The 25501-nt window shown below is 48.3% G+C and overlaps 1 protein-coding gene across 3 annotated transcripts in view; it reads left to right on the top strand.

The window, feature by feature from the left end:
• LOC119977639 (anoctamin-1-like) overlaps positions 1 to 8536 on the top strand; it is a 103286-nt gene extending 94750 nt beyond the window's left edge. For all 3 annotated transcript variants that reach the window (XM_038818792.1, XM_038818793.1, XM_038818791.1), the window contains 2 exons: positions 3280 to 3351; positions 7569 to 8536. In XM_038818792.1, the coding sequence (XP_038674720.1) occupies positions 3280 to 3333 (54 nt within the window). In that variant the 3' untranslated portion in view covers positions 3334 to 3351; positions 7569 to 8536. The remainder of the gene's footprint in view (positions 1 to 3279; positions 3352 to 7568) is intronic.
• Positions 8537 to 25501: the final 16965 nt, after the last annotated feature.

Here is a 25501-nt window from a genome sequence, read left to right as displayed (position 1 = left end):
GGCAAGAGGCCCACATTGCCGCTTTTTGGGAAGGGCTCTGAATTAAATGCCAATTTTGGAACTCCAGAATGCTGAAGAAGATCCATATTGAACTCGAAACATTGGCCGCGATTCTCAGGCCTCGTTACGCTCTCGCTTGAGCGAAACAAGGCTGGTGAGTAATGGGAGAGGCCAAAAATGAGAACCGCGCCAGGCACCAAACAGTTTGCGATGCAACCAGCCCGCTCCCGTAGGTGAAATCCGGATCTTGCCATAGCGAGGCAAGAAACCAATTATCACCACTTAAGCCCTATTTCCGTACAATTAATGGGAGCCACCCAATATCCAACGGCCTCCTGTCATTCAGCAGCACGTGGTCCCGCTGGCGTGATTAGTACTCCTATTGAAAAACGTGAACCTGGCAGAAGGGCTTCTGTGGGGAGCCAAGGAGGTGGGTAGCCACCTTTGCTCACAGGCAAACAGCCCGGGGGCGGTGTGATTGCTGCCCTCTGCTCGGCGGGGATGGGGGACTCTCGGCTGGGGTGGGCCACCATAGGAGGGCTCCTGGCACCAAATGGATCGTATTTCCCCATTCTGGGGGCAACCCTTGTCCCTACCCATCTGACCCACTGACCACCCATAACCTACCTACTGTTGTGGCCTCGGGCCATGCGGCTGAAGGCTATTGCTAATAGGGAATTGGCAATTATGGTTAGATGAGCAGCTCATACATCCCAAGGATTCCCGTGGATGGATGGGCCATGTAGTATGTGGGAGTCATTGTGTAGCATCTCAATGATGCCTGCACACTGTGCTTGAACACTGCAGGAGGCAACACCACACACACAGCAGCCAACATCCGAACACCCAGGGGACGGAACACAGCTTTGGGGACATGTCCACGGCCGGAGGGTGGGTGAGTGCCACAGAGAGGGGGAGGTGCCTGGAGAGATGGGCCAAGAGTTCAGAAGTCAGCCCGCGTTGCGGAGGAAAGTGATAGAGGCATCATACTGGTTGTGCACAAAGGTGTTTAATGTGTAATGCAAGACCCCACTCTCCCAATGGTACAGCCTTCCACCCTCCAATCCCCCTCACCCTCTGCCTACCCACCCCCTCCCCCGGTGCCCTCAGTGATCCTCAACATGCTTGGCCCTCCTAGCTCTACCACTACGTCTAGATGTCTTGCTAGGATGCACATCTGAGGTGGAGAGTACCAGCTGCTTACGTCATCCTGTGGCCTTCGATGCCCCTCGCAGGCTCTGAGGCCAGAGGGCCCCGGCTCACTTGTCAGCGGTACTTGCACAGCCGTGCTGCCCTGTCCCTTGTGCTGAATGTGAGACACAGCCTCATCAGAGGGATGGAAGTCGGAGGAGCTGGTGTCCACCATTGCCACTCCATGGGACGGGTTTGAGTTGGCACTCAGCGCCCCCTCCTTCCGCCAAGTGCCCATAGGGCCCTGGGGTTCACCTTGGGACGGAGACGCAGCTGATTCGAACCCCAACTGCCCCTGCATCGTCTGGCGCTGCCACCTTGGCGGTTCCCCATGGTCCGCACTATTGTGTCGACGCCCTCAGGAATGCTCCTCAGTGATTGGGCTATGCTCTGCAGTGCCTTGGCAATGCCCACCTGCGACTGGAACAAGCTCCGCAGCACTTCACCCATTCCCATATGAGAGTGGGAAATGCCCCACAGAACCTCATCAAGGTCGGCCTGGCACTGGTTGCCCATCGAGGCAGACATGCTGCTGAGACCCTCCGTCATGGCCATCACCGACTGCGCGGCACCTTTGACATCTTCATTAATGGTGCCTACGTCGTGCACCAGGCTGTCCACTGTGGTTGCCACCCTAGCAGTGTTGACCTCGGTGCCACGCATTGCTGGCGACATCTCCTGTGCCCATAACCTCTGGGACTTCTCCAAGCGGCTATGGATCTGCTGGCATGATGCTGAAGCACCCTCTGAATGTCCGAGCTGCTTCCTATTGTCTCCAACAGCTCCGGGTAATCCTGCACCAGAGGCTCAGCATCAGGCTGGGACCCAGCTGGGTCCAGGGCTCCAGCAGACCTCCAACTGCTGTCTCGCCTGGGGATTCCTGCCTCCACCTGATGTGCTTCAACAATAGTGCGGTGCTCACCAGATGGTGCCCCCGAAGCCTGTTCACTAACATGACCCACCGAGGTATGTGTATCCTCGCTGATGGAGGGTGGGGATGATAGCTGTGCCGCGCCTATAACAATGGCAGGTCCCTTGGTGGACCCCAGTGGTTCCTCACCTCTGCAGCGTCCACCAGCCTCCGCATTGCTGACCACCCTGTCCTCAGCCACCTCAAGGGCACACTCCTTGAAGGAGGTGAGGATTCTTAAGCCCGGCATCGCTCCGCCAGTCTGGGCCCTCTCCTGACAATTATGGGAAAGCTTTTCCTGAGGAGACACACGCATGGTTCACGATGGTAGGAAGATGGGTGTGGAGGGGGGGTTAAGGGTGTTGAAGGGGGAGAGTGGTGGAGGGAGGGTTGGCAGTTGCTTGAGGAGTTGGGGGTGGATGCTCCCTTGGGAGCTTTGGGAGGGGTGGGAGGGCATTGGTGTCTACTCACTCGTGCTGCCCGGTGTAGGTCGTTGACCTTCTTCCTGCACTAGAGGCCAGTCCTCCTGGTCACACTGCCCGAGCTGACTGCTGCCGATACCTCGTCCCAGGCAGCACTGGCTGCCCTACACCCACCGGGACCCTCGGGGGAACAGGCCATCTCTCTTGGCCTCCACTGTGTCTAGACGCCTCCCCAGGTCAGTGTCCCCGAATCGTGGGGCTGGTTTCCTCGGCGTCATTATTGCGAGCTGGCTGGGATTGGCTGAGCAAAAGTGCTGCTTGACCTTGTTAGCAGGGAGGCTGGCAAGAGCGATCCCGGCAAATCAGCTGGCGAGCCTTCATTAGTGACAAAAGGCCATGAGGCCTCGTTAAGTGGACCAATTAATGTTGAATTCTGTTGCCGGCCTCGCTGGGCCGAGCGGCGGGATGCAAGCGACAATTCCCGATCGCTACCACACTTAGAAATGTTTCCTGAGAATTGCACCCATTAACTCTCTTTCTCTCTGTACAGATGTTGCTGGACTTGCTGAGTATTTCCAGCACTTCATTTTCATTTCAAATCAAACACATGCTTGGCAGATGCAAGCATAATTCCCAAAATAAACAAGTTTCTCAGTTGCAAAGTAATTTTGTTACCATTTATGTTTACAATGCATATGTCTGTCTGTACAAATGAAGAGCAGTATATAACAGAATTTCATTGTTTTGCTACATTAGGAAAATTATGAAGCGAACAAGAAAATGGATGCTGAATTCACCAATTCATTATAGACAAAGTGCAATAACTATGTAAGTAGCTGAAATATTCACCTCCTATTCATAATGCTGATCTTTGCATTTACTAATCACCCCATACTTTAATGTTTGTAATATTTTGGGGATTAAGCAGAGATTAACAATTGTAGAAACAGCATCTGGAGTTCTCAATAAAAAACCATTGTACCAACTGTTAAATTGTGGCAGAGGGGCGGCACAGTGGCTAGCACTGCTGCCTCACGGCGCTGAGGACCCCGGTTTGGCCCTGGGTCACTGTCTGTGTGGAGTTGCACATTCTCTCCATGTCTGCGTGGGTTTCACCCCACAACCCAAAGATGTGCAAGTTAGGTGAATTGGTTACGCTAAATTGCCCCTTAATTGGAGAAAAAAGCAATTGGGTACTCTAGATTTTTTTTTAAATTGTGGCATTCAATCTTTGAAGGCAGCTGCTTCCTGAAGTTGAGCTATGCCAACACTAATAGGACTTATACATCACAATTATTTTTATCATAAAAAGTGCAAACAACTGCTAAAACTGACCCTGAAATATTAACTGTCACATCGATGTAGTTGCCTTGCCTCTGATTCAGAAGGCCGTGGATTGAAGCCTCGCTTCAAATACATGGGGCAGAATTTGTGAGAATGCAGGTCTGTAAAATTCCCCAAGTGGCCATCCCACCGCCCTCCCCCCAACCTGTCCAAAATGTTATCGGGGTGGGTGAGGCCTAGGGCAGTTAGTCTGCCCATGCCCCTATTGAGGCCCCTGAATGCCAATTAATGGTCAATAACGATTCCTTCCCACCCAGGCCAGCCGGGGTGCTTCAGGGACATTGGGAGGAGTAGTTGGGGGGAGCTCAGCAAGTTACCCTGTCCAGACATTGAGCAAAGGTTGAGGGGGAGGCGATGGGGAACACCTCCATGAATGGCCTCTTTGAAGATCAGGTATAAACCCCCCCCCCCCCCCCCCCCCCAAGGTAACGGATCCTTAAATGCCCTCTCCCTTCCTGCCCTTCCAATCAAAGCCCCCTACACCCCTCAGTCCCATGCCCATCACCCCTCCTCCTCCTCCTCTCCCCCCCCCCCCCCCCCCACAGACACACACACACACACACACCAGAGTCTCGTACTGCAACACCCCTGGCCAGTAATTATTTGCAACTTGTCTCTGGCACTTTTACTCTGTAATCCCAGCAGTTCTCCCCGTGTCTGCGTGGGTATCCTCCAGGTGCTCTGGTTTCCTCCCACAAGTCCCGAAAGATGTGCTTGTTAGGTGAATTGGACATTCTGAATTCTCCCTGAGTGTACCTGAACAGGTGCCAGAGAGTGGCGACTAGGGGATTTTCACAGTACTTCATTGCAGTGTTAATGTAAGACTATTTATGACATTAATAAAGATTATTATTATTTATTTGCTCCATTTCAGCAACTTTTATAATCGAAAAATGTTAAAGTGGCTGAGGTCAATTTATTTCAACAAACCAGAGAACATTCTCCATGCAGAGAAATGTGAAAAGATTAATTTTGGTAGGAAGAACATGGAGGGACAAATATAAAACAAATTGCACGGCGGGTGCAGGAGCAGAGAGACCTGAGCGGAGATGTGGATGAGATCTTGAAGGTGGCAAGACAGGTTGAGAGAGTGGTTAATGAAGCATACGGTATCTTGGGCTTTATTGATAGGAACATAGAGTACAAAAACAAGGAGGTCATGTTGAGGTCATTGTATAACCAATAGTTTGGTCTCAGCTGGAGTATTGCACCTTGTTCTGGACACTTTAGGAAGAATGCAAAGGCATTGGAGACAGTGCAGCAAAGATTCAAAAGAATGGTTCCAGGAATGAAGACATTCAGTTATGAAGATTGGGGAAGTTAGGACTGTTTTCCTTGGAGTAAAGAAGGTGGCCAGGAAATTTGATTGAGGTATTACATATCATGAGGGGTCCAGAGAACACAGATTTAAAGCAATTGGTAAAAGAAGCAAAAACAGTGTGAGGAAAATCATCTTCTCACAGCGAGTGGTTGAGGCCTGGACTGCACTGCCTGAGAGTGTGATTGAGGCAAGTTCAATTGAAGCACTCAAAAGGGAATAAGACTGTTATCTGAAAAGGAAGGATGTGCAGGGTTACGGACAGAAGGCAGGGGAATGGCATTAGGTGAATCGCTCATTCAGAGAGCTGGTGCAGGAAAGATGGGCCAAACGGCCTCCAGAGCGTTAACAATTCTGCAAATTGACCACATTGCCACCCACCAGATCTGGCTGTGTGAAATTCGCTGCTGCCTTTTTCTACCTTACAACAGTTCCTATGTTTCAAAATGACTTCATTTAGTGTAAAACGCAGAATTTGTGAAAATTCACTTTATAATGAGAATGTTGTTTTATCAAAAAACTACATTTTTGACATGTTCTTCAAATAATCTGAACATTAGATAGTTTGCTTTGTTTTTCTCGTCGATAAGAATAAGAACACTTTGAATATTGCTGAGCAGATGATTCTTTAACATAGGAATTTCTTGTTGCTAGAAAAATGTTCATGACAACAGTGGAACAATTGTTGAAAATGATGAGGCAACAAACATTTCTTATATTTCAGAAAGGGCACTTTGGCAATATTTGTTTGTGTGGTACGCTGGAGTTCTGCAATACTCTTGTACTGATTTTGAACAGCAGAGGTGGAGTGTTGGCAAAACTTGCTTAATCGTGTCTATTCAAAGGCCTCGCAGACCATGACGTTGTCATAATGACTCCATTCAAACTTCTGAAACAAGGACGCAAGGAGGGAACATGTTAAAATGAGAAAAGTGTTGATTGTACCACATACTGCAAATGATAGACAACATGCAAGAACATGAAGGAGATAAGAGAAGCGACAAGCAGAAAATGCATTCGTAAAGCATTTTAGTGCCATGTTAGCAACAGTTGTTTTTTTTTATAAAGTTATAGTACCCAATAATTTTTTCCAATTAAGGGGCAATTTAGTGTGGCCAATCCACCTATCCTGCACATCTTTGGGTTGTGGGAGTGAAACCCAAACAGGCACGGGGAGAATTTGCAAACTCCACACAGACAGTGACCCAGGGCAGGGATTCGAACCCGGGTCCTCAGCGCCATTGGCAGCCACTGCTAACCACTGTGCCACCATGCTGCTGTTAGCAACAGTTTTAATGTTTAGGTATGTCAAGAAAAAAGGTCACCGCACAAAATACCAAATAGGTTTTCAGCTGATGACACAGAAAAACTATAGTGGAGACTGTATGGTGGGGAATTGATTTTCACATTGCTGAATGGACGTAAAGCTGTCTTTACGGATTGCCTGCCCGCTATGAAAATCAGATGGTTTCCATAAAGCTGACATACGCACCGATTTACATGATTTCAGTGTTCAGCCAGTACTAACCCCATTGCTGAGTGGCTGCACACCTCAGCAGGGGTTGCACAATTGTGAGTCTAGGGCCAGTTAAAAGTAACCTGGACTAATACACCTTTTAAAGGAGAGGTTAGTGGCTAGATTAGGTGCAAGAAGCCATCCAACAATTTATTGTAGGTCGGAAAATACCCAGTAATAGCACCCCATGGTAGCAAGGGGTCTCTAAGATTTTCCACGCTGCAGTTTAGTCCTTGGTCGAGGAGGTGCAGAGGAGGAGTGATGTTATCTGTCTGCAAAGGAACACCAGGCCCTTCAGGCACTCTTAGAAGAGTGTGGGCTCTGTGAGCCCTGGTGGTCATTGTCCAGGAGTCAAGTCCTGACCTGGATGCAGCGCCACAAAAGGTTCACACAAGAGGTCAAGGCTAGGGAGTGCATTTTCAAATGCCATGACCTCTGAACTACACCACTAGCCTGAGTTATTGTGCAATACACCACATTGTTATTGCTCACCAAACAACAATCTATTAATCAGGACTCATACCTAACATTCATAAACCTCAACTCACCCTCAAATTATAACTGCTGCAAACCTCATAGCCACATTGGCCAAAACAGATTATATTCGATTCACTGGCACACTTCCCTCTCTCCTGCAGGACGCTGGAGATAACAGTTGCTATCGGTGAGTGGAGAAGTTAGGAGTGCAGTTGGTTTCACTTCCCCTAGGCACTGAAGGCAATAAAGCAAGATTCCCACTCTTAAATACATTCATCGGGCAATGAGTGCGGTGGGATCTCTGACAGCACCAAAACATGATCTGCAGGAGAAAGGGGGAAATTGAAAAATAAATAACAGCTATGTGATTCTTTTATTTTTTTACTTTAGATCTAAAGGAAGAGACAGAAAAGGAATACGTTTGTTCATATATGTAGCCACCACTGAACAGATGTCGGATCTGCACTGAAGTTGAATAAACAAAAGATTGTAAGAGAAAGTTTACATGATCCTCCCACAATTGACTGTGTCAGGTGCAAGTTAATGAAATAAAAAAATAAATAAAATACTGGAGGGAAACAATATGTCCCTAAGTCTCCAAGTGAAAAAAAACACATCGGCAGTGGAGAATCGCAGTTGTCTCCTGCACATAGTGGAAAACTGAGATTTGCTCATCCATAATTTTTGATGTGCATTGTTAGCCAATGAAATTCTTCATCTCACCTTTGTTGGTGACTGTCTTCTATTAGATTCTGTTCGGCCTGATTATGCATATCCAGGATTTTCTGCTTCAGACTTGCAGCTTTTGTTTTGTTTATTTTATACCTTTTTAAAATGAGCCGTTTCACTTTTACAAAGTCACAAATTCAGACTAGTTATCTATACTGAAATGGGACATTTCAAATAGTTTTAAAACAAGTATTAGGCAGTGCAAGTTCATTAAATCTTTCTTAGTGGAAGAGCTCGTGATTGAGCTGTATTTTTATACTTTTATCCCAGTCTGAACAAAATGAGCAAAAATGGCTCGGGTCACAAGGCACGTGGTGAGGGAAATTCTCGCTGGCATCTCCAAAGCACAATCGCACGCTTAGCAATGCCGTAGTGTTGGCAAATGCAATGCTTACAGTATTCTGAAAAAAGTATTTTCTCTCCATTGCAATTCATATAATTACAACAATAGACTGTTGATCGACAAGATTATTATAACAAGTACTGTAACAACATTTCTGAAGATGTTCACTACTTCCAGAGTTGCATTTCAATTTTCTGTGTATGATATTTGACTATTGTTATATTATTATACATTTGTCATTACAATGCTTTTCTTGCAGACATTAAAAAGAAGCCTTGTTCAATAATTGTTTAGGATTTCTTACTTTGACTTTTTTAGGAATTGTTCTCCTGTTGCAGTATAGCACAGTAGATGATATAACTATAGGAATTGAACTCATAATATGGCCTGAGAGCCATTATTGTTAATAAGAGTTGTTAGGAAAACAAAGATAGTTTTAAGGGATTTATATTTATATTCGTAAACATTAGTAATAAGTATATATGTTAAGGGCGGCATGGTGGCGCAGTGGTTAATACTGCAGCCTGCGGCGCTGAGGACCAGGGTTCGATCCTGGCCCTGGGTCACTGTCTGTGTGGAGTTTACACATTCTCCCTGTGTCTGCCCCACAACCCAAAGATGTGCAGGTAGGTGGATTGGCCCCGCTAAATTGGTAAAAAATAATTGGGTACTCTAAATTTAAAGAAAAAAGTATAATTTTAAGTAGGTTCAATTTAATGTTTCTGTGCCTGGAAGGGACCTATAGATAGATTCATGCTGAACAAAGGTGTTTGGGGGTGGTTTCCGTTCCAACTGCGATAGCTTCGATGTCAAGAGTAAATATAGTTGCTTGGCAGCAAGAGGCCCTTGTAAGGGAAAAAACTTTCCTTTGTTCTTTAGTTTAACTGGAAGTCAGGGACGTTAGTGCAGTTAGACCGCCGGAGAGGGAATATCTCCCACAATTCAGCTGACAGCAGTTGGAGATAGGGAAACAGTTAAAAGGCAGCTCTCATAGTTCTACTCAGAGCACTAAAATGCAACAAAGCAAGCTCCAAATGAACTGAAGAACGGTTGGTTCTACAAAACCTGGAAATAGAACAGGATATTGTTCATGGGCAACACAGACAAAACTGCGAAGAGATCGGCTGGTAAGTTAAGTTTCTGAAAGTTTCTAAAGTAATCATAAATGTTTGGAATGTCTTACCACAGTCTACAAGACAAATTTGAAAGTAATTGGGAAGGCAGTATTGGCTGGATATCAGAGTTGGTGTACACAGTGGAAGTCAGTCAAGACAAAGGAATCCTAAATTGATTGGAGTAAAATCCTGAGCCTGGATTCTCCCCTACCCGGCGGGGGGTCCCAGCGGGACGGAGTGGCATGAACCACTCCGGCGTCGGGCCTCCCCAATTCCGCACCTTTAGGGGCTAGGCCCGCGCCGGAGTGGCTCTCGCTACGCCGGCCGGCGCGAACGGCCTTTGGCGCCCTGCCAGTCGGGGCCAAAAGGCCTTCACTGGCCAGCGGAAGTCTGCGCATGCGCCGGTGCGGCGTCAACGATTGCTGACGTCATACCGGCGCATGCGGAGGGGGGTCTCTTCCGCCCCCACCATGATGAAGGCCATGGCGGGGCAGAAGAAAAAGAGTGCCCCCACGGCACAGATCCGCCCGCCAATCGGTGGGCCCCGATCGCGAGCCAGGCCACCGTGGGGACACCCCCCGGGGCCAGATTGCCCCGCCCCCCCCCCCCCAAGACCCCGGCGCCCGCCCGCGCTGCCAATCCCGCCAGCACCAGACGTGCTTTAATTCCCAACAGCAGGAACGGCCTGTCAGCGGCGGGACTTCGACCCATCGCGGCCCCCGCCGATTCCCGGGTGGCAGAGAATTCCGTCCCTGGAGTGAATTAGGTAGTAGAAGTGGAGCGGAAGTTCCAACGAGTCCTTTGGAAAATGTGGAGTGGATTTTGAAATACAACTTGCTAATTGGAAATCCTCATTGCAAGAGGATGTATTAAAACACATTTTTGGGAGTGGAACTTGGGAACTCTCATGTCACAATCATCTGGGGGGAATTCTGAGGCGATATCCACTGAAACTAATTTAGGTTCAGACTGGACTGTGTATGTTTCATTACAGCCAATCTGTATGTTTTAAAGATGGACTTTGTGTGCTAATGAAACCATTGTAGCTTCAAATGTACTTTGTCATCTGTGTTAATCATAAAACCTGTGTGTATTTGTTAACAGAAGGGGGGAAATAAAGGAGTATTTTATTATAATCTATTTTTTCATGTTTCATAAATGTTTTCCTTGTTGTTAAAACTAATTAGTGGTCCTGTTGCTTCATGTTTGAAAAAAAGTATAAGTTACATTGAGCCAGTGTTACATTCTGGGATCTTTCTTTCCCGTTATAACATTAACTCGGATCAGAACAGAGGGCGTGGTTCAGCAGCCCTATCGCACTCAACTTTGTGTCGGGTGAGGCTATAGAATCTCACAAGATTCGCGATGCTCGAAACATCTTGCAATCTGGATCTCGCCCTCACTGGGTGTGACCCAGATCAGCATATTTAATTTAAATATACATCCGCCCGATTCAACCAGTGCCCAGGACTCAACGGATGACCCTGAGACACCTTGTCAGGGTGCCATTTAGTACTGAGCGGTACAAACGTGGACCAGGCTTTACAGCACCTGGAGGGTCTCCCAGGCCATAGGAGACCTCATTATGGTCAGGGACAGGGCAGGGTGGCTCCTTGGCTCTCCCTCTGGCACCTGGGCACCTTGACACTGCCACATTGGCATTACCAGGGATCAGGCCTTTTGGCGGGGGGGGGGGGGGGAGACTTAATAGGCAGAGGGGGTTGGGGGGCGTAAGGTCCCCAAGGGCCTCCCATAGCTTGGGGGATGAAGCGGGGAGTCTAAAGCAGGGCGGGGGCCTGAAAGGGGGAGGGGGGAAGATCAGGGCAGCCTTCCAGTATGGCCTCATGATCGCCAGCAGGGCGTTCCGCCAAGGCCCAGAAAAAAGGCAAAGTGTTGTTTAACAGCGAGATGCTTCTCGACGCCACCGAGCAACACCCCATTAAATGCGCTGTTTCAGGGGACTTCAGCTTAGGTCTGCTGAATTGCACCTAGTCTTTGACCCTAGTCGACTTGCTGTTCTTTATGCCTCCCGGGAGCAATTTGTTTGCCAATCAAAAGAATAATAATCGCTTATTGTCACAAGTAGGCTTCAATGAAGTTACTGTGAAAAGCCCCTAGTCGCCACATTCCAGCGCCTGTTCGGGGAGGCCGGTATGGAAATTGAACCCGTGCTGTATATGGCACTTCATTCTGGTTAGATCGAGGTACACATATCATGATGATTGATGTGATTTAACCGGAGAAAAACCTATGTCTGGTTTTGGGCACATTTAGCAGCGTGTTTCTCAGCCCCTACAGCGCTGGGAACAACACCGCTGTTTAACGGCACTTTGTGTAGCCATGCTGGCCACGCAAAATGGACACTGAGCCAAACTAAAATGGAAGGCTGCTGAGAAACAGACAGTTCAGCCAGAACAGCAGTCTGCAAAGAGCAGTTTGCATTCTGCAGCAGCAGAAACCAGTTTGGGCTCAGGTGAAGAGACCTTAGCTAGGTGCAAATGGCAAAACGCTTTGCATGCTAATGAGGCCATCAGACTTGAACACCCACACAATAGATACATTTGGTTCTGAATGGACACATTCCAATCAAGACCCAGACATCGAGGCACCAGAAACCTCCGAACAAAAGGACATAAGAAACGCCCCCTCCATCACGGAGACCCCCTCGCATTGGGGAATTAATCCAGTATCGATAAGAAATTGATCCAATAGGTAGAGCCCGCCCGAGAAGAGGGAAGGACAACGGAACCCCTATAAAAGATAGGGACCTCGTGTTGTCCGGTCTGTTAAACCTGTGCTCCGGCCCCGACTGACACCTGGTATCCTGACTCCAGCCGTTGAGCACCAGCCGCCGAAACCGTAAGTTCAACGCTCGCTACGCGATCCAAGCCCGCTAGACTCCCAAGTGCCAGAACGCTTGCTGAAGGCTGCAGACAAAACCAGGACGAAGGCCTCGTTCTCTGACCTTGCCTGTTCCTGTTAGATAAGTATTCTGTTTGCTTATGTTTAGTTGTAGCTTAGTCTCTTAGTGTGTGTGCATGAGTATTTATTATTAACTGTATAATAAATATTGATCGTTTGAACTTGACTAATCGGTGTATCGTCTTTATTACTTTGAATTTGACCTTGGAATACTTGTGACGTTGCCTATACGGCAGCTGGCGACTCCAGAGCTTAAATAATTACATAGAACAGAGCCTAGCAGTGTTAAGCACACGTCGAACTCGGAGGCGTGTTAATACACTCCAATAAACGCGTTTTACGCCCATAGTAAAACGTGCAACATTTAGTGGCGACATCCGCCGGGACCCTGTTGTAAGTGGAAACACCACAGTGTCCAGGACCCTGAAATTTGAATTAGAACTCCAAATTGCAGAGAAAGAAAGAGATCACAAGTATTCAAGGTGTTCAAAATAATAAGCGAAATTCGGAAGTGTGTTTAGTGCATGCGTACTAACAGGGCTGTAAGGTAAAACTGAAAGCTTTTTGTTGCGACAAACTTTCGGCAGTTTTTGAACGGAACATAGCGTAAGCCGTACCCGTTTCACGAAACACCACCCCAGCAACCCCCTGTTCCAAATTATAAAAAGAGAGTCAGAGGAAATGGCCATGCAGGCAATGGAACGTCTGATGGATCCAGCAAAGTTTGTGGTCGCAGCGACCAGCAGCAGTAGCAGAGTAGGCCAGTGTCCCACGTGGGAGCTGGAACTCCGCAAATATCTGCAGGGAAAGGGATGGCCCCTTTGGAAAGAGTTTTGTGCAAATGAGGAGACAGGTCCCGGAAGTATAGGTCATACTTGGTGGGAGAACCTCTCTCAGATACACAAAAAGAGTTTAGGTAAAGCACGCAAGCCGATGGCGATTGTGTCCTGCTTGGCACAGTTGCGAGGCGCAGAGGAGGTCATCAGGATGCTCCGGGCAGATTTAGAGGAAAGGAACCGAATGAGTAAGGTCGATGTCAGGGACATCGAGAAAGAAAACCTGGATCTTAAAGGGAAGTTGGCAGAGAAGGGTAGAGAGGTGGATGATGCCAAGAGGGCTCACCAGTCTTGTCTAGCTCATCTGAACAGTTCCCAGACCCAGTATGAGAAAGCCTATCAGGACGTGCAACGTGCCGTTCTGATAAGACAGGAATCGGAGAAGCAGGTGGAGGCATTGCAGAGGCAATGTTCCGATCTCAAAGCAGCTTTGAGAGCACTCCATGCTGCAACGACCGAACAAAGACAAAGCACAGTTGACCACGCGAAATGCAGGAAACAGATTGCGGAACTGCAATCTCTGCTTTCGGTGCAGAATGGCTTCCAAAGCACCTTTGGAGCTCAGTTAGATGGGGAAAACGCCCCAGATTGGCAGGAATTAAGCGAGACAGCGCAGCGTTATGTTCAGGGAACATGTGCGCCCGCAGCTCAGCAGAAACGACAGGCACCCCAACCCCCCACAGCTCAGATCATAACCGCACCCATGAATCCCGTAACCACACAGAGGAAAGCCGAATCAGAAGGCGCCCCAGACATAACTTACACCACCCCTTTAACAGTAACCCAGCTAAGGGACGCTTGTGAAAAGATCACTCCGTTCCTCCCCACCGCAGACCCCCACCAGTTCTTCGCGAAAGTAAAACAGCAGGCTACCATGTACGGCCTGGATGAGAGAGAGCAGGTTAAGCTCACCGTGTTGAGCTTAGACCAGAGTGTAGTGGCAGCCCTCCCCGACCCAAAAAACGTGGCAGGAGGCAGCCTAGAGGAGATGCACACTGCCATTTTAGATGCCATCGGGTACAATAGAGGTGACCCCGTAGAAGGCTTGAATAAGTGCAGGCAGAAGAGATCCGAACACCCCACAGCATTCGCAGGAAGGCTGTGGATTCACTTCAGCGCAGTTTTCGGACAACTAGATAGAGCGCATTTAACCCGCGAAAACATGGTTAAGTGGACGCGCACAATTATCTCACACGCAACAGAAGCAGGACAGAGCGCTTGCAATAATTACGACCCCTCAGAAGAGGCCCATAACGAAAAATGGGTCCTCAAAAGATTGTCCCGCGCTTGGGAGCAATCGCTTCAGGCAAAAGCAAAGGTTAGATCCCCAGAAGAGGCTCAGGCTGCTGCAGACATCCAAGCAGTCAGAGAGCACCAGAAGCCCGCATGGGTAAATGAAGGCAAGAGCAGCCCTCAACAGAAAGGACAGGAATGCTATAACTGTGGACAGTTAGGGCATTGGGCTAAAGAGTGCCAAGCACCCCAGCGATCTCAGAGAGGCCAGCAGACAGGCACTCTGAACCGCAACAAAGCAAAACCAATCCACAATGTAACAGTACAGTCAGGACCCACCAATGTGGACGAGACGAACTGACGGTGTTCGGGCTCCCCCACTTGGGTCTGTGACACACTATGGGACTCATCAGGGAGGCCCGTAGTCACGGCAAAAGTCAAAGGGAAGCCCATAGAGTTATTGTGGGACACAGGAGGATCCCGCACCACCATTAACTCCACAACCACGGCACACGCAGACACGTGGCCGACCACCTCCACCATCACACTTAGCGGGTTCACCGGACACTCGCAGCAGGGACATATCACAGCACCCGTAGCGATCCAGCTAGGGAACATTAGCACAAGGCACCCCGTAGTTTTAGTAAATCTTCCCCGGACAGCAGAGCACATCCTGGGGATAGATTTTATGAACGCCCACAGCTTGTCGTTCGACCCAGTGAACCAGTGTGTCTGGCGAATGGCTAGATCAGACAGAGCCCCAGCCACCCTCACAGTAGGAGACTACGCTAATCGGATTAGCGCAGTGGGAGAGTACTCATTCGACCTGACTACGCTCCACACCGACAGACAAATTAAGGCCCTACTAAACAAACACAGGACAGCATTTGCAAGTCACCGTCATGACTGTGGCAGAATGACTGGACAAGTTCATGTTACCGGACAGGACCCCCGACCGCAAAAGCAGTATAGATTTCCCCTCGAGGCAGAGGTGGAAATAGAAAAAGTTATAGGCAGCTTGTTGGACCAAGGTGTACTGAGAACGGTAGCCTCCACCAACAATGCCCCTATTTGGCCAGTGAGGAAGCCCGATGGATCATGGCGTCTGACCATCGATTATCGGGAACTCAACAAAGTAACCCCCGCAGTAGCCCCAACGGTAGCTACTAGTCCCGAGACCATGCTCAAGCAGGGTCTCAACGCCAAGTACTTCACGGTATTGGACATCAGTAATGGATTCTGGTCAATACCATTGGCAAAAGCGTGCCAATACAAATTCGCATTCACTTTTAAAACACAGCAGTACACGTGGACATGCCTCCCACAAGGATTCCACAATTCACCCTCCATTTTCCACCGACAGCTGGCAAGTGGATTAGAAAAATTTTCCCGACCCGAATGTCTGGTACAGTATGTAGACGACCTACTACTGCAGACAGACACAAAGGCAGAGCACATTTCGCTTCTGGCCGAACTCCTAGAACTCTTAACTGAAATTGGCTGTAAAGTTAACCCGAAAAAGGCCCAAATATTGGAAAGTAAAGTGATGTATTTGGGATCAGTCATCACGCACGGCAAACGCGAGATCGAATTCAAAAGAATTGATTCGATTGTCAAATTGCCCCTTCCCCAGAATGTATCAGCCCTCCGGTCGTTTTTAGGACTGGTTGGCTATTGTCGGAACCACATCGACGGATTCGCGACAAAAGCCGCCCCACTTTCAGACCTCCTTAAGAAAGGAGCCCCCTGGGAATGGCTTCCGCAGCACACAGGCGCTGTGGAAGAGTTGAAACGAGCCCTTAGTGCAGCACCCGCGCTGCTAGTCCCAGACCAACTTTCACCGTACGCAATAGAGGTAGCGAGCACAGATCTGACCCTCTCGGCCGTGCTGCTTCAGGAACGGCACGAGCAGCTAAGACCAGTGGCTTATGCCTCCCGACTGTTAGACCCGGTAGAACAAGGATTTTCGGCCTGTGAGAGGCACCTCCTTGCTGTCTTCTGGGCAGTACAGTATTTCTCCTACATTACCGGACTAAACCCCATCACCATTCTAACCGAACATACACCCACACAGCTACTCCTAGACGGTCGACTGAAGGACGGTTCAGTTAGCCAGATTAGGGCAGCTAGGTGGACCCTACTTTTACAAGGACGGGACATTACTGTAAAACGGACACGCACCCACACATACTTAGCCGACAACCTCCAATACCCCGGACAGCCCCATGACTGTGAAATTGTAGCTCCCCTGCATAACACAGGACCCTTTATCGCAAAAACACCCCCCAGGAAGATAGGGAACCCGAAACAAAGCCCCCAGCCCACAGACACGTGTGGACCCTTGAGGATTTATGTAGACGGTTCCTCCACAGTTTTAAATGGTGAGCGTATCACAGGATGCGGCATCTATGTAGAGGACGCGCAGGGGCGCGCTCTCGAAGAGATAGCTCTTAAGTTACCAGGTCACTTAGGCGCGCAGGCAGCAGAGCTAGCAGCCATAGCGTACATAGTGGACCACCCCGATTCTTTCCCCAGCCCAGCAGACATATATTCAGACAGCTTATATGTCTGTAACAGTTTAACCGATTTTCTGCCCCTGTGGAGGACACGAGGTTTTGTCTCCGCAGACGGGAAACCCCTTCCATCAGCCCCTCTACTCCAGCATATTTTAGCGAAAGCGAAGGACAGGACCTTCGGCATTATAAAAGTTCGAAGTCACCATAGGTCATCACCCCCTGGGAATGTAAAAGCCGACGCGTTGGCTAAGGCAGGTTCCAGGAGAGGACACTTATGGACCCCCCCAGCTAGCGCACCAGCTAGCGCCCCTGTGAGCGCAGTCCAAGTCTCACAGCCTGATATTAAAGATCTCGTGGCAGCACAAAAACAGGACGGAGACCTCAGGGAGGTTTTCAAGGGAAACTTTGTGCCTGCGTACGAGCACTGTAAACACGCACTGACCACACATGAGGGTGTGATCATTAAGGACCAACTTTATGTGGTCCCACAGCAGGACAGGAATCAGATGATTGCCTTGTTCCATGACGGACACGGGCATCAGGGAATTGATGCAACAACGAGGCACCTCAGGCAACTCTGTTGGTGGCCTAATCTCAGGAATGATGTAACGCACTACATAGAGAATTGCCTGATTTGTGCTCAGAATAACCCGGAGCGGTATTCTAAGAAGGCACAACTTCGGCATACTCGCCCAGTTAACGGCCCTTGGACAAACCTCCAGATCGACTTTATAGGTCCATTGCCCCCTTGTCGGAATGGCTATAAATACGTTCTGGTGGTGATAGATACCTTTACCAAGTGGGTAGAGGCATTTCCCTCATGAACAAATACAGCAAAGACAGCTGCAAAGATCCTGACCCACCACATCTTCACGAGATGGGGTTTACCCCGAAGTATCGATTCGGACCAGGGATCTCACTTTACAGGACGGGTCATGAGGAACGTCCTGACAATATTCGGAATCAAACAGAACTTCCACATTGCGTACCATCCACAGTCCAGCGGGATTGTGGAGCGCATGAATCGGACCCTAAAAACTACCCTTAGGAAAATGGTTCAAGAGAACAATTCCACATGGGATTCAGTGCTCCCCTTTGCACTTATGTTCATAAGGAACACTGTCTCCACATCGACAGGATACACACCACACACACTCATGACCGGACGCCCTATGAAAGGTACAGAATTCCTTTTAGGACTGGACATGACAAGCCCCGAAGTGACGGCCCTCACACATGAAAAGGCAGTTAGAGATCTAGTTGAGACTGTGAGGTCTGCACAGCTCGCAGCCGCAGTCCAGCTAGGGAAACGCCGACAGCAACGTACTGCCTGTTTCAATAAGACCGTACACACCACAGAATTCCAGGTTGGGCAACAGGTAATGTTATCTGTTTATAACCCCAGCAGTTTTTTGGCTCCAAAATATTCCGGTCCCTACTCAATTTCGGACAAAATTAGCCCCTCCGTTTACAGGATCAAATATCCTAATGGGAAGACCGCGTGGTTCCATATAAACCAGTTAAAGGCATATGGAACACAGGCCAACCATGCTCACCATGTCCTGCTGGATGCAGCAGAACACTTCACCCCGCCCACCAGAAACACTTTTCCACCATCCCCCTCACAGACCAGTTCATCCACGGACTCGCCCACGACTCCGCCCCCAGACCACTACAGACCACGCCCCGACACGCCCACAAGCTGCCACAGCAGAGACAGTAGGACAGACACTGACTCTGAAGACAGCGACACCACACAGCCATACAGCCCACACTGCACCAACTATGACCCCGACTCCAGTGACCCCATGGAAGTCACCTACCTCAAAAACCCAGAACCACCACCCGACCCCGACTACCCCGACAACACACTCGACGCTACCCAATGGCACAGGGACAATTCCTACAGACTTGTCCGCAATGATGAAAGTGACCCCCGGTCACACAACTCCAAAATAGCATGCCTGATCCACACAAGGGTGTGGGATCCGGGAGAGCAGGACGACACGGTGTCTGACTCCCGACACGGCAACCCCTTTGTGACCCTGTTCACAGAGGCAGAATCAAAGTGAGGTGTCCAGATGATGTAAGATAGGAATCGTTTGAGGGAAACGATGTCCTTTCTGATGGAACCTGCACGTATGTTTGTCTTCGTTTTATGTTTGTTTGTCTCAGGATTGTACAATGTTTCAGTTGGAGGATGGACATCTTCTTTTCAGCTGAAAAGATTGTGACCACCTCACATACACGTTAGCTTGTCTGCCGAAACTTTTGAGAACTTCGGTTTGATTGGAGATCTTTTCCAGAGCTGTAAGGCCACACGCCAAATAGCTTGTCCGCAGATATCTCTGAGAACTTCAGGGATGTCCTCAGTTGGAGCATCTTGGCTCCCTTGGTTTTTTAGGTGCCCCTCTATTCGGCGAAATAGAGGCTGCAAGTCATGGTAAACACATTCGTACCCGTTTTTCCAGGTTACTCAGGCAGTGGACAAACGGCACTGAGGACCCGCCCTGTCTGAGAACCAACCCTTGGTCAGCCAAGCTCGGGTATGGCACAGCACGCCCTACCCGGGGATCCCATCCAACTCATACCCGTAGCGGCCCATACGCAACTCATTCGGACGTTTCTTTCCAAATTTTGTTTTCATTTTACGTTAGGTAGCCCTTCGGCCACCATCCCACATGCTATTTACATCCGGGAACATTCGGATGGTAAATCAGCAAAGCCTGCGAGACGGCTCGCAGAAGGAAGGATTGTTAGGTGTATGCTGGTCTTTAAATTCGCTTTTTGAAAAAAAAAATGAGGGGAGTCACAGGGTGTGACTTAGCCAGTCATTTTAAAGGGTCAATTGGGATTTGAAAGACAGATGCACTAACAAGTAAAGGTCTTAAACTGTGTATTGACAGATACTGTGCTTGATCCCAAAGGTTTCAAAGGACGAGACAGAGGTCGAAGCCAGGATTGTCAATACCGGAGGAAGAAGGAAGAGAAAGAGGAAGAACAGCAAAATGATGGAAGCCCACTTATTACTATTTAATGTCATATGTATATGTGTGGAAACAAGACACGTTTCCCCCACAACCCCCACCGTAAATGTTAGTACAACAAACCCCCAGTGCTCAGCTCTGATCAGCGAGGTTCAGACCTGGTGTACTAAATTCATGACGTGGTACTCCATGTCCTACATAATCGAATCACTGTTGGTGATTGCGCTCCTCACCATCCTAGTGCAGACCCTCAGGTTGAGGAAATGGAAGAGGAGAGCCTCTCGTTCCAGCACCTCACCCGTCTATAGAGTGCAATCCCCCATCTTCGGATTCCACCAAACCCCTCAACCCCTCACTGATTACAACACTCTGTAAATAAAATTCAGCCATGTATTATATTGTTCCATACTCGACTGCCGAGTTGGGAAGTGTGATGTTGTGGTGTGAATGGTTAAGGTTTAGAGTGATTAAATGTTTAAGTTAAGGTTAAGGTTAATAGTGATAGGTAGAGGTTCCCAATTGTAGTAATGCATGTCCCTTTGACATAGGGCCAAGTAGAAATGTTAGTTAAATTTTTTTTTTCTCTTCTTCCCATAGTTTAGAACAGAGTAGAACAGGAACTGGCAAGAGGTCAGAACACAAGGAGGCAAAGTACATAGGTGATCCTTCACAATAGTATGATTGTGAGGATCACAAGGAGGGAATGTAGCCATGCTGGCCACGCAAAATGGACACTGAGCCAAACTAAAATGGAAGGCTGCTGGGAAACAGACAGTTCAGCCAGAACAGCAGTCTGCAAAGAGCAGTTTGCATTCTGCAGCAGCAGAAACCAGTTTGGGCTCAGGTGAAGAGACCTTAGCTAGGTGCAAATGGCAAAACGCTTTGCATGCTAATGAGGCCATCAGACTTGAACACCCACACAATAGATACATTTGGTTCTGAATGGACACATTCCAATCAAGACCCAGACATCGAGGCACCAGAAACCTCCGAACAAAAGGACATAAGAAACGCCCCCTCCATCACGGAGACCCCCTCGCATTGGGGAATTAATCCAGTATCGATAAGAAATTGATCCAATAGGTAGAGCCCGCCCGAGAAGAGGGAAGGACAACGGAACCCCTATAAAAGATAGGGACCTCGTGTTGTCCGGTCTGTTAAACCTGTGCTCCGGCCCCGACTGACACCTGGTATCCTGACTCCAGCCGTTGAGCACCAGCCGCCGAAACCGTAAGTTCAACGCTCGCTACGCGATCCAAGCCCGCTAGACTCCCAAGTGCCAGAACGCTTGCTGAAGGCTGCAGACAAAACCAGGACGAAGGCCTCGTTCTCTGACCTTGCCTGTTCCTGTTAGATAAGTATTCTGTTTGCTTATGTTTAGTTGTAGCTTAGTCTCTTAGTGTGTGTGCATGAGTATTTATTATTAACTGTATAATAAATATTGATCGTTTGAACTTGACTAATCGGTGTATCGTCTTTATTACTTTGAATTTGACCTTGGAATACTTGTGACGTTGCCTATACGGCAGCTGGCGACTCCAGAGCTTAAATAATTACATAGAACAGAGCCTAGCAGTGTTAAGCACACGTCGAACTCGGAGGCGTGTTAATACACTCCAATAAACGCGTTTTACGCCCATAGTAAAACGTGCAACATTTGCCATTTTGTTTGACCTCAGCGAGGAATGCCCCTCGGAAGCTGCAGTTAGATCAGGAAGTGTATCCGCCGATGGGGGTGCCATTTTTAAATAGCACTCCGATCTTTTGACCACCCTCAGTCATCCCAGCACAGTGCAGGCCCCCCTACTGCACCTAACTTACTTCTTACTGAGCCCTCGAGCCCCCCTCACCCCACATCTTAAGGGCATGGCACCACCAGGACTGATCCCTGGCACGGCAGCCTGGCACCCAGATACCTTGGCCAGTTTATCAAAACCAGAACTGAACGGCGTCATGGCGAGGTGTCTCAGGCAAGGCTGTTAGTTCCCGGGCCCTGGGAGAATCCGGTTTGCACATATGTGAATGGGGATAATGGGGATGTAGTGACATAGTGGTATTATCACTGGACTAGTACTCCAGAGACCCAGAGTCATGCTCTGGGGACCCGGGTTCAAATCCCACCATGGAGAATGGTGAAGTTTTAATTCACCCGAGGTCAACGGAACTTTAAATAGTCCATCAAATTCTCTGTCCCGCCAGTGATGTTTCCACAGTGGGCGGGATCGGAAGATATACCCCAATGTAACTGATGTCCAAGGTGATTAAGAAGGCATATGGCACGCTTGCATTCATCAGCCGGTACATTGGGTACAAGAGGAATCATGTTGCAGCTATATAGAACCTTGTTTAGGCCGCATTTGGAGTATTGAGTGCAGTTCTGGTGGCCACATTATCAGAAGGAAGTGGAAGCTTTGGAGAGAGATGCAAAGAAGCTTCACCAGATTGCTACCTGGTCTCGAGGGTGTTGGCTATGATGAGAGATTGAATAAACTAGGATTGTTTTCACTGGAAAGACAGAGGCTGAGGGGAGACCTGATAGAGGTCTACAAAATTATGAGGGGCATAGAGAGAGTGGATCGTCAGAGGCTTTTTCAAAGGGTGGAAGAGTCAATTACAAGGGAGCACAGGTTCAAGGTGAGAGGGGGAAAGTTTAAGGGAGATGTGAGAGGTAGGCTTTTCATGCAGAGAGTGGTGGGTGCCTGGAACGCACTGCCAGAGGTGGTGGAAGCAGGCACATTAGCAACAGTTAAGAGGTATCTGAACGGATACATGAATAGGGAAGGAATAGAGGGATATGGACTGAGTAAGGGCGGAAAGTTTTTTTTAGTTAGGGCATTATGATCGGTACAAGCTTGGAGGGCTGAAGGTCCTGTTCCTGTGCTGCACGTTTCTTTATTCTTTGACAAATGCAACTACCAATAACAGCATTTGGTAGTTAGGAAGCTCTTTTCTTCAATGGTAGATGTTGAAATTGTAACAGGCAGATTTCAAGAAGTGTTTATTCCTTGAATCATACTGAGTCATACTAGGCCACAACTGGAGTACATAGAACATAGAACGATACAGCGCAGTACAGGCCCTTCGACCCTCAATGTTGCACCGACATGGAAAAAAAACTAAAGGCCATCTAACCTACACTATGACCTTATCATCCATATGCTTATCCAATAAACTTTTAAATGCCCTCAATGTTGGCGAGTTCACTACTGTTGCAGGTAGGGCATTCCACGGCCTCACCACTCTTTGCGTAAAAAACCCACCTCTGACCTCTGTCCTATATCTATTACCCCTCAATTTAAGGCTATGTCCCCTCGTGATAGCCACCTCCATCCGCGGGAGAAGGCTCTCGCTGTCCACCCTATCTAACCCTCTGATCATTTTGTATGCCTCTATTAGGTCACCTCTTAACCTTCTTCTCTCTAACGAAAACAACCTCAAGTCCATCAGCCTTTCCTCATAAGATTTACGGAGGCTGGGGATTGAGGGTGATTTAGAGATGTGGATCAGAAATTGGCTAGTTGAAAGAAGACAGAGAGTGGTGGTTGATGGGAAATGTTCAGAATGGAGTTCAGTTACGAGTGGCGTACCACAAGGATCTGTTCTGGGGCCGTTGCTGTTTGTCATTTTTATAAATGACCTAGAGGAGGGAGCAGAAGGATGGGTAAGTAAATTTGCAGACGACACTAAAGTCGGTGGAGTTGTAGACAGTGCGGAAGGATGTTGCAGGTTACAGAGGGACATAGATAAGCTGCAGAGCTGGGCTGAGAGGTGGCAAATGGAGTTTAATGTGGAGAAGTGTGAGGTGATTCACTTTGGAAAGAATAACAGGAATGCGGAATATTTGGCTAATGGTAAAATTCTTGGTAGTGTGGATGAGCAGAGGATCTCGGTGTCCATGTACATAGATCCCTGAAAGTTGCCACCCAGGTTGATAGGGTTGTGAAGAAGGCCTATGGTGTGATGGCCTTTATTGGTAGAGGGATTGAGTTCCGGAGCCATGAGGTCATGTTGCAGTTGTACAAAACTCTAGTACGGCCGCATTTGGAGTATTGCGTACAGTTCTGGTCGCCTCATTATAGGAAGGACGTGGAAGCTTTGGAACGGGTGCAGAGGAGATTTACCAGGATGTTGCCTGGTCTGGAGAGTCTGAACTATAAGGATAGATTGAATAGGCTGGAGCAGAAAAGTTTGAGAGGGAACTTGATAGAGGTGTAAAGAATTATGAGGGTCATAGAAGATAGGGTGGCTAGCAATGTACTTTTTCCATTAGTAGAGGGACCATTACCCAGGGGGTATATACTTAAAGTAAGAAATAGAAGGCTAAGAGGGGAGTTGAGGAGAAATTTCCCCCAGATGGGGGTAGGAGTCTGGAACTCATTGCCTGAAATGGTGGTTGAGTGATAAACTTTGATAACATTTAAGAAGTATTTAGATATTCACTTGCGCTGCCATAACCTCCAGTGCCAATTACTGTAAAGTGGGATTAATGGTCAGATCTTCGTTGATCCGTGTGGACATGATGGGCCAAATAGTCTTTTTCTCTGCTGTAAACGTCTATGAATCGAATCATGAATCGGATGTAAACCTGTTTTTTAAATTCTGTTTTGCTTCTCTGATGGATCAACATCTTCCTTTGCTTTTGCCAGAGGTGGGTTAAGATCGGGACCGTTCACGTACCCAGCTGTGACAGCCCGACAACCAAATTAATTTACATACAGTTTGGAACGGTAGAAGAGCATGCCGACTGACCTTGTGAATGATCCACAGCCTACCCTCTACCAACCAACATTGTGTAACCAGCAGGTTAGGGGTGGTGGCCTCACAGCAGGAGGCTGGTGCATCGTAAAGGTTCAGGCTGTGCAGAAGCTCAGTACCGACATCAATTGGCCAGACCGTTCTCTGCCTATATCACAGCTTTGTCTTTCAATTCTGAAGCAATAGAGGTATATATCTACACTGGGCATATTCATTCACATGCACTCCACCGATGCTAATGGTGCCAGTCGTGCCTACCTGCCAATCTATCAATGACATTCTCTACTGTAGTAATCCACGGGAGGCAGGAGTTCCGTCATCACACCAATATTTATTTACAATAACGATATTACAGGAGCAGCTACAAACAGTGCTGCCAGCAGTCCAGTCAACTTAAGTCTGGCTCACAAAGCCTACACAGGTGATTATATGGGCCCCCTCAATGAGCTATCATTGAGGGAGCTCATATTCCAATTGGCCAACCAATAAAGCCAATTGGAGTTCATTACATCTACAACGCTCCCATTGGTCTCACATTGGTGTGGCTTGGGATGTGTTGCATTCCCACCTCTGGAAGCTGACTGCTGTCCTGTGGCCACCATGGAGGTGGTCTCTTCATTGCCTGCCTGCCATAAAATCACTCCCTACTCACAGGCCAGGATGTGGTGTCAGGCCTGGAAATGGTCCCAGCACCCAAAATTTGTTTCTAAGTGCTCTCTTAATTTCAACGCAGCGTAATACAAAGAGGAGGAAAAACACGCCCTGCAATGGAATATTCAACCTATCAGGTTTACTCCTTTAATATCTTCAGACTTGTTCGTAAAGCTGCCCTGTGCCTCACATTCAAACAAAACTCTTGATGATCAGTCCCACCTTACTGCCTCCAT

Source organism: Scyliorhinus canicula, chromosome 14 (genome assembly GCF_902713615.1).
Source record: "Scyliorhinus canicula chromosome 14, sScyCan1.1, whole genome shotgun sequence".
NCBI classification, from domain to species: domain Eukaryota; kingdom Metazoa; phylum Chordata; class Chondrichthyes; order Carcharhiniformes; family Scyliorhinidae; genus Scyliorhinus; species Scyliorhinus canicula.
This window is presented reverse-complemented; position numbering and strand designations above follow the sequence as displayed.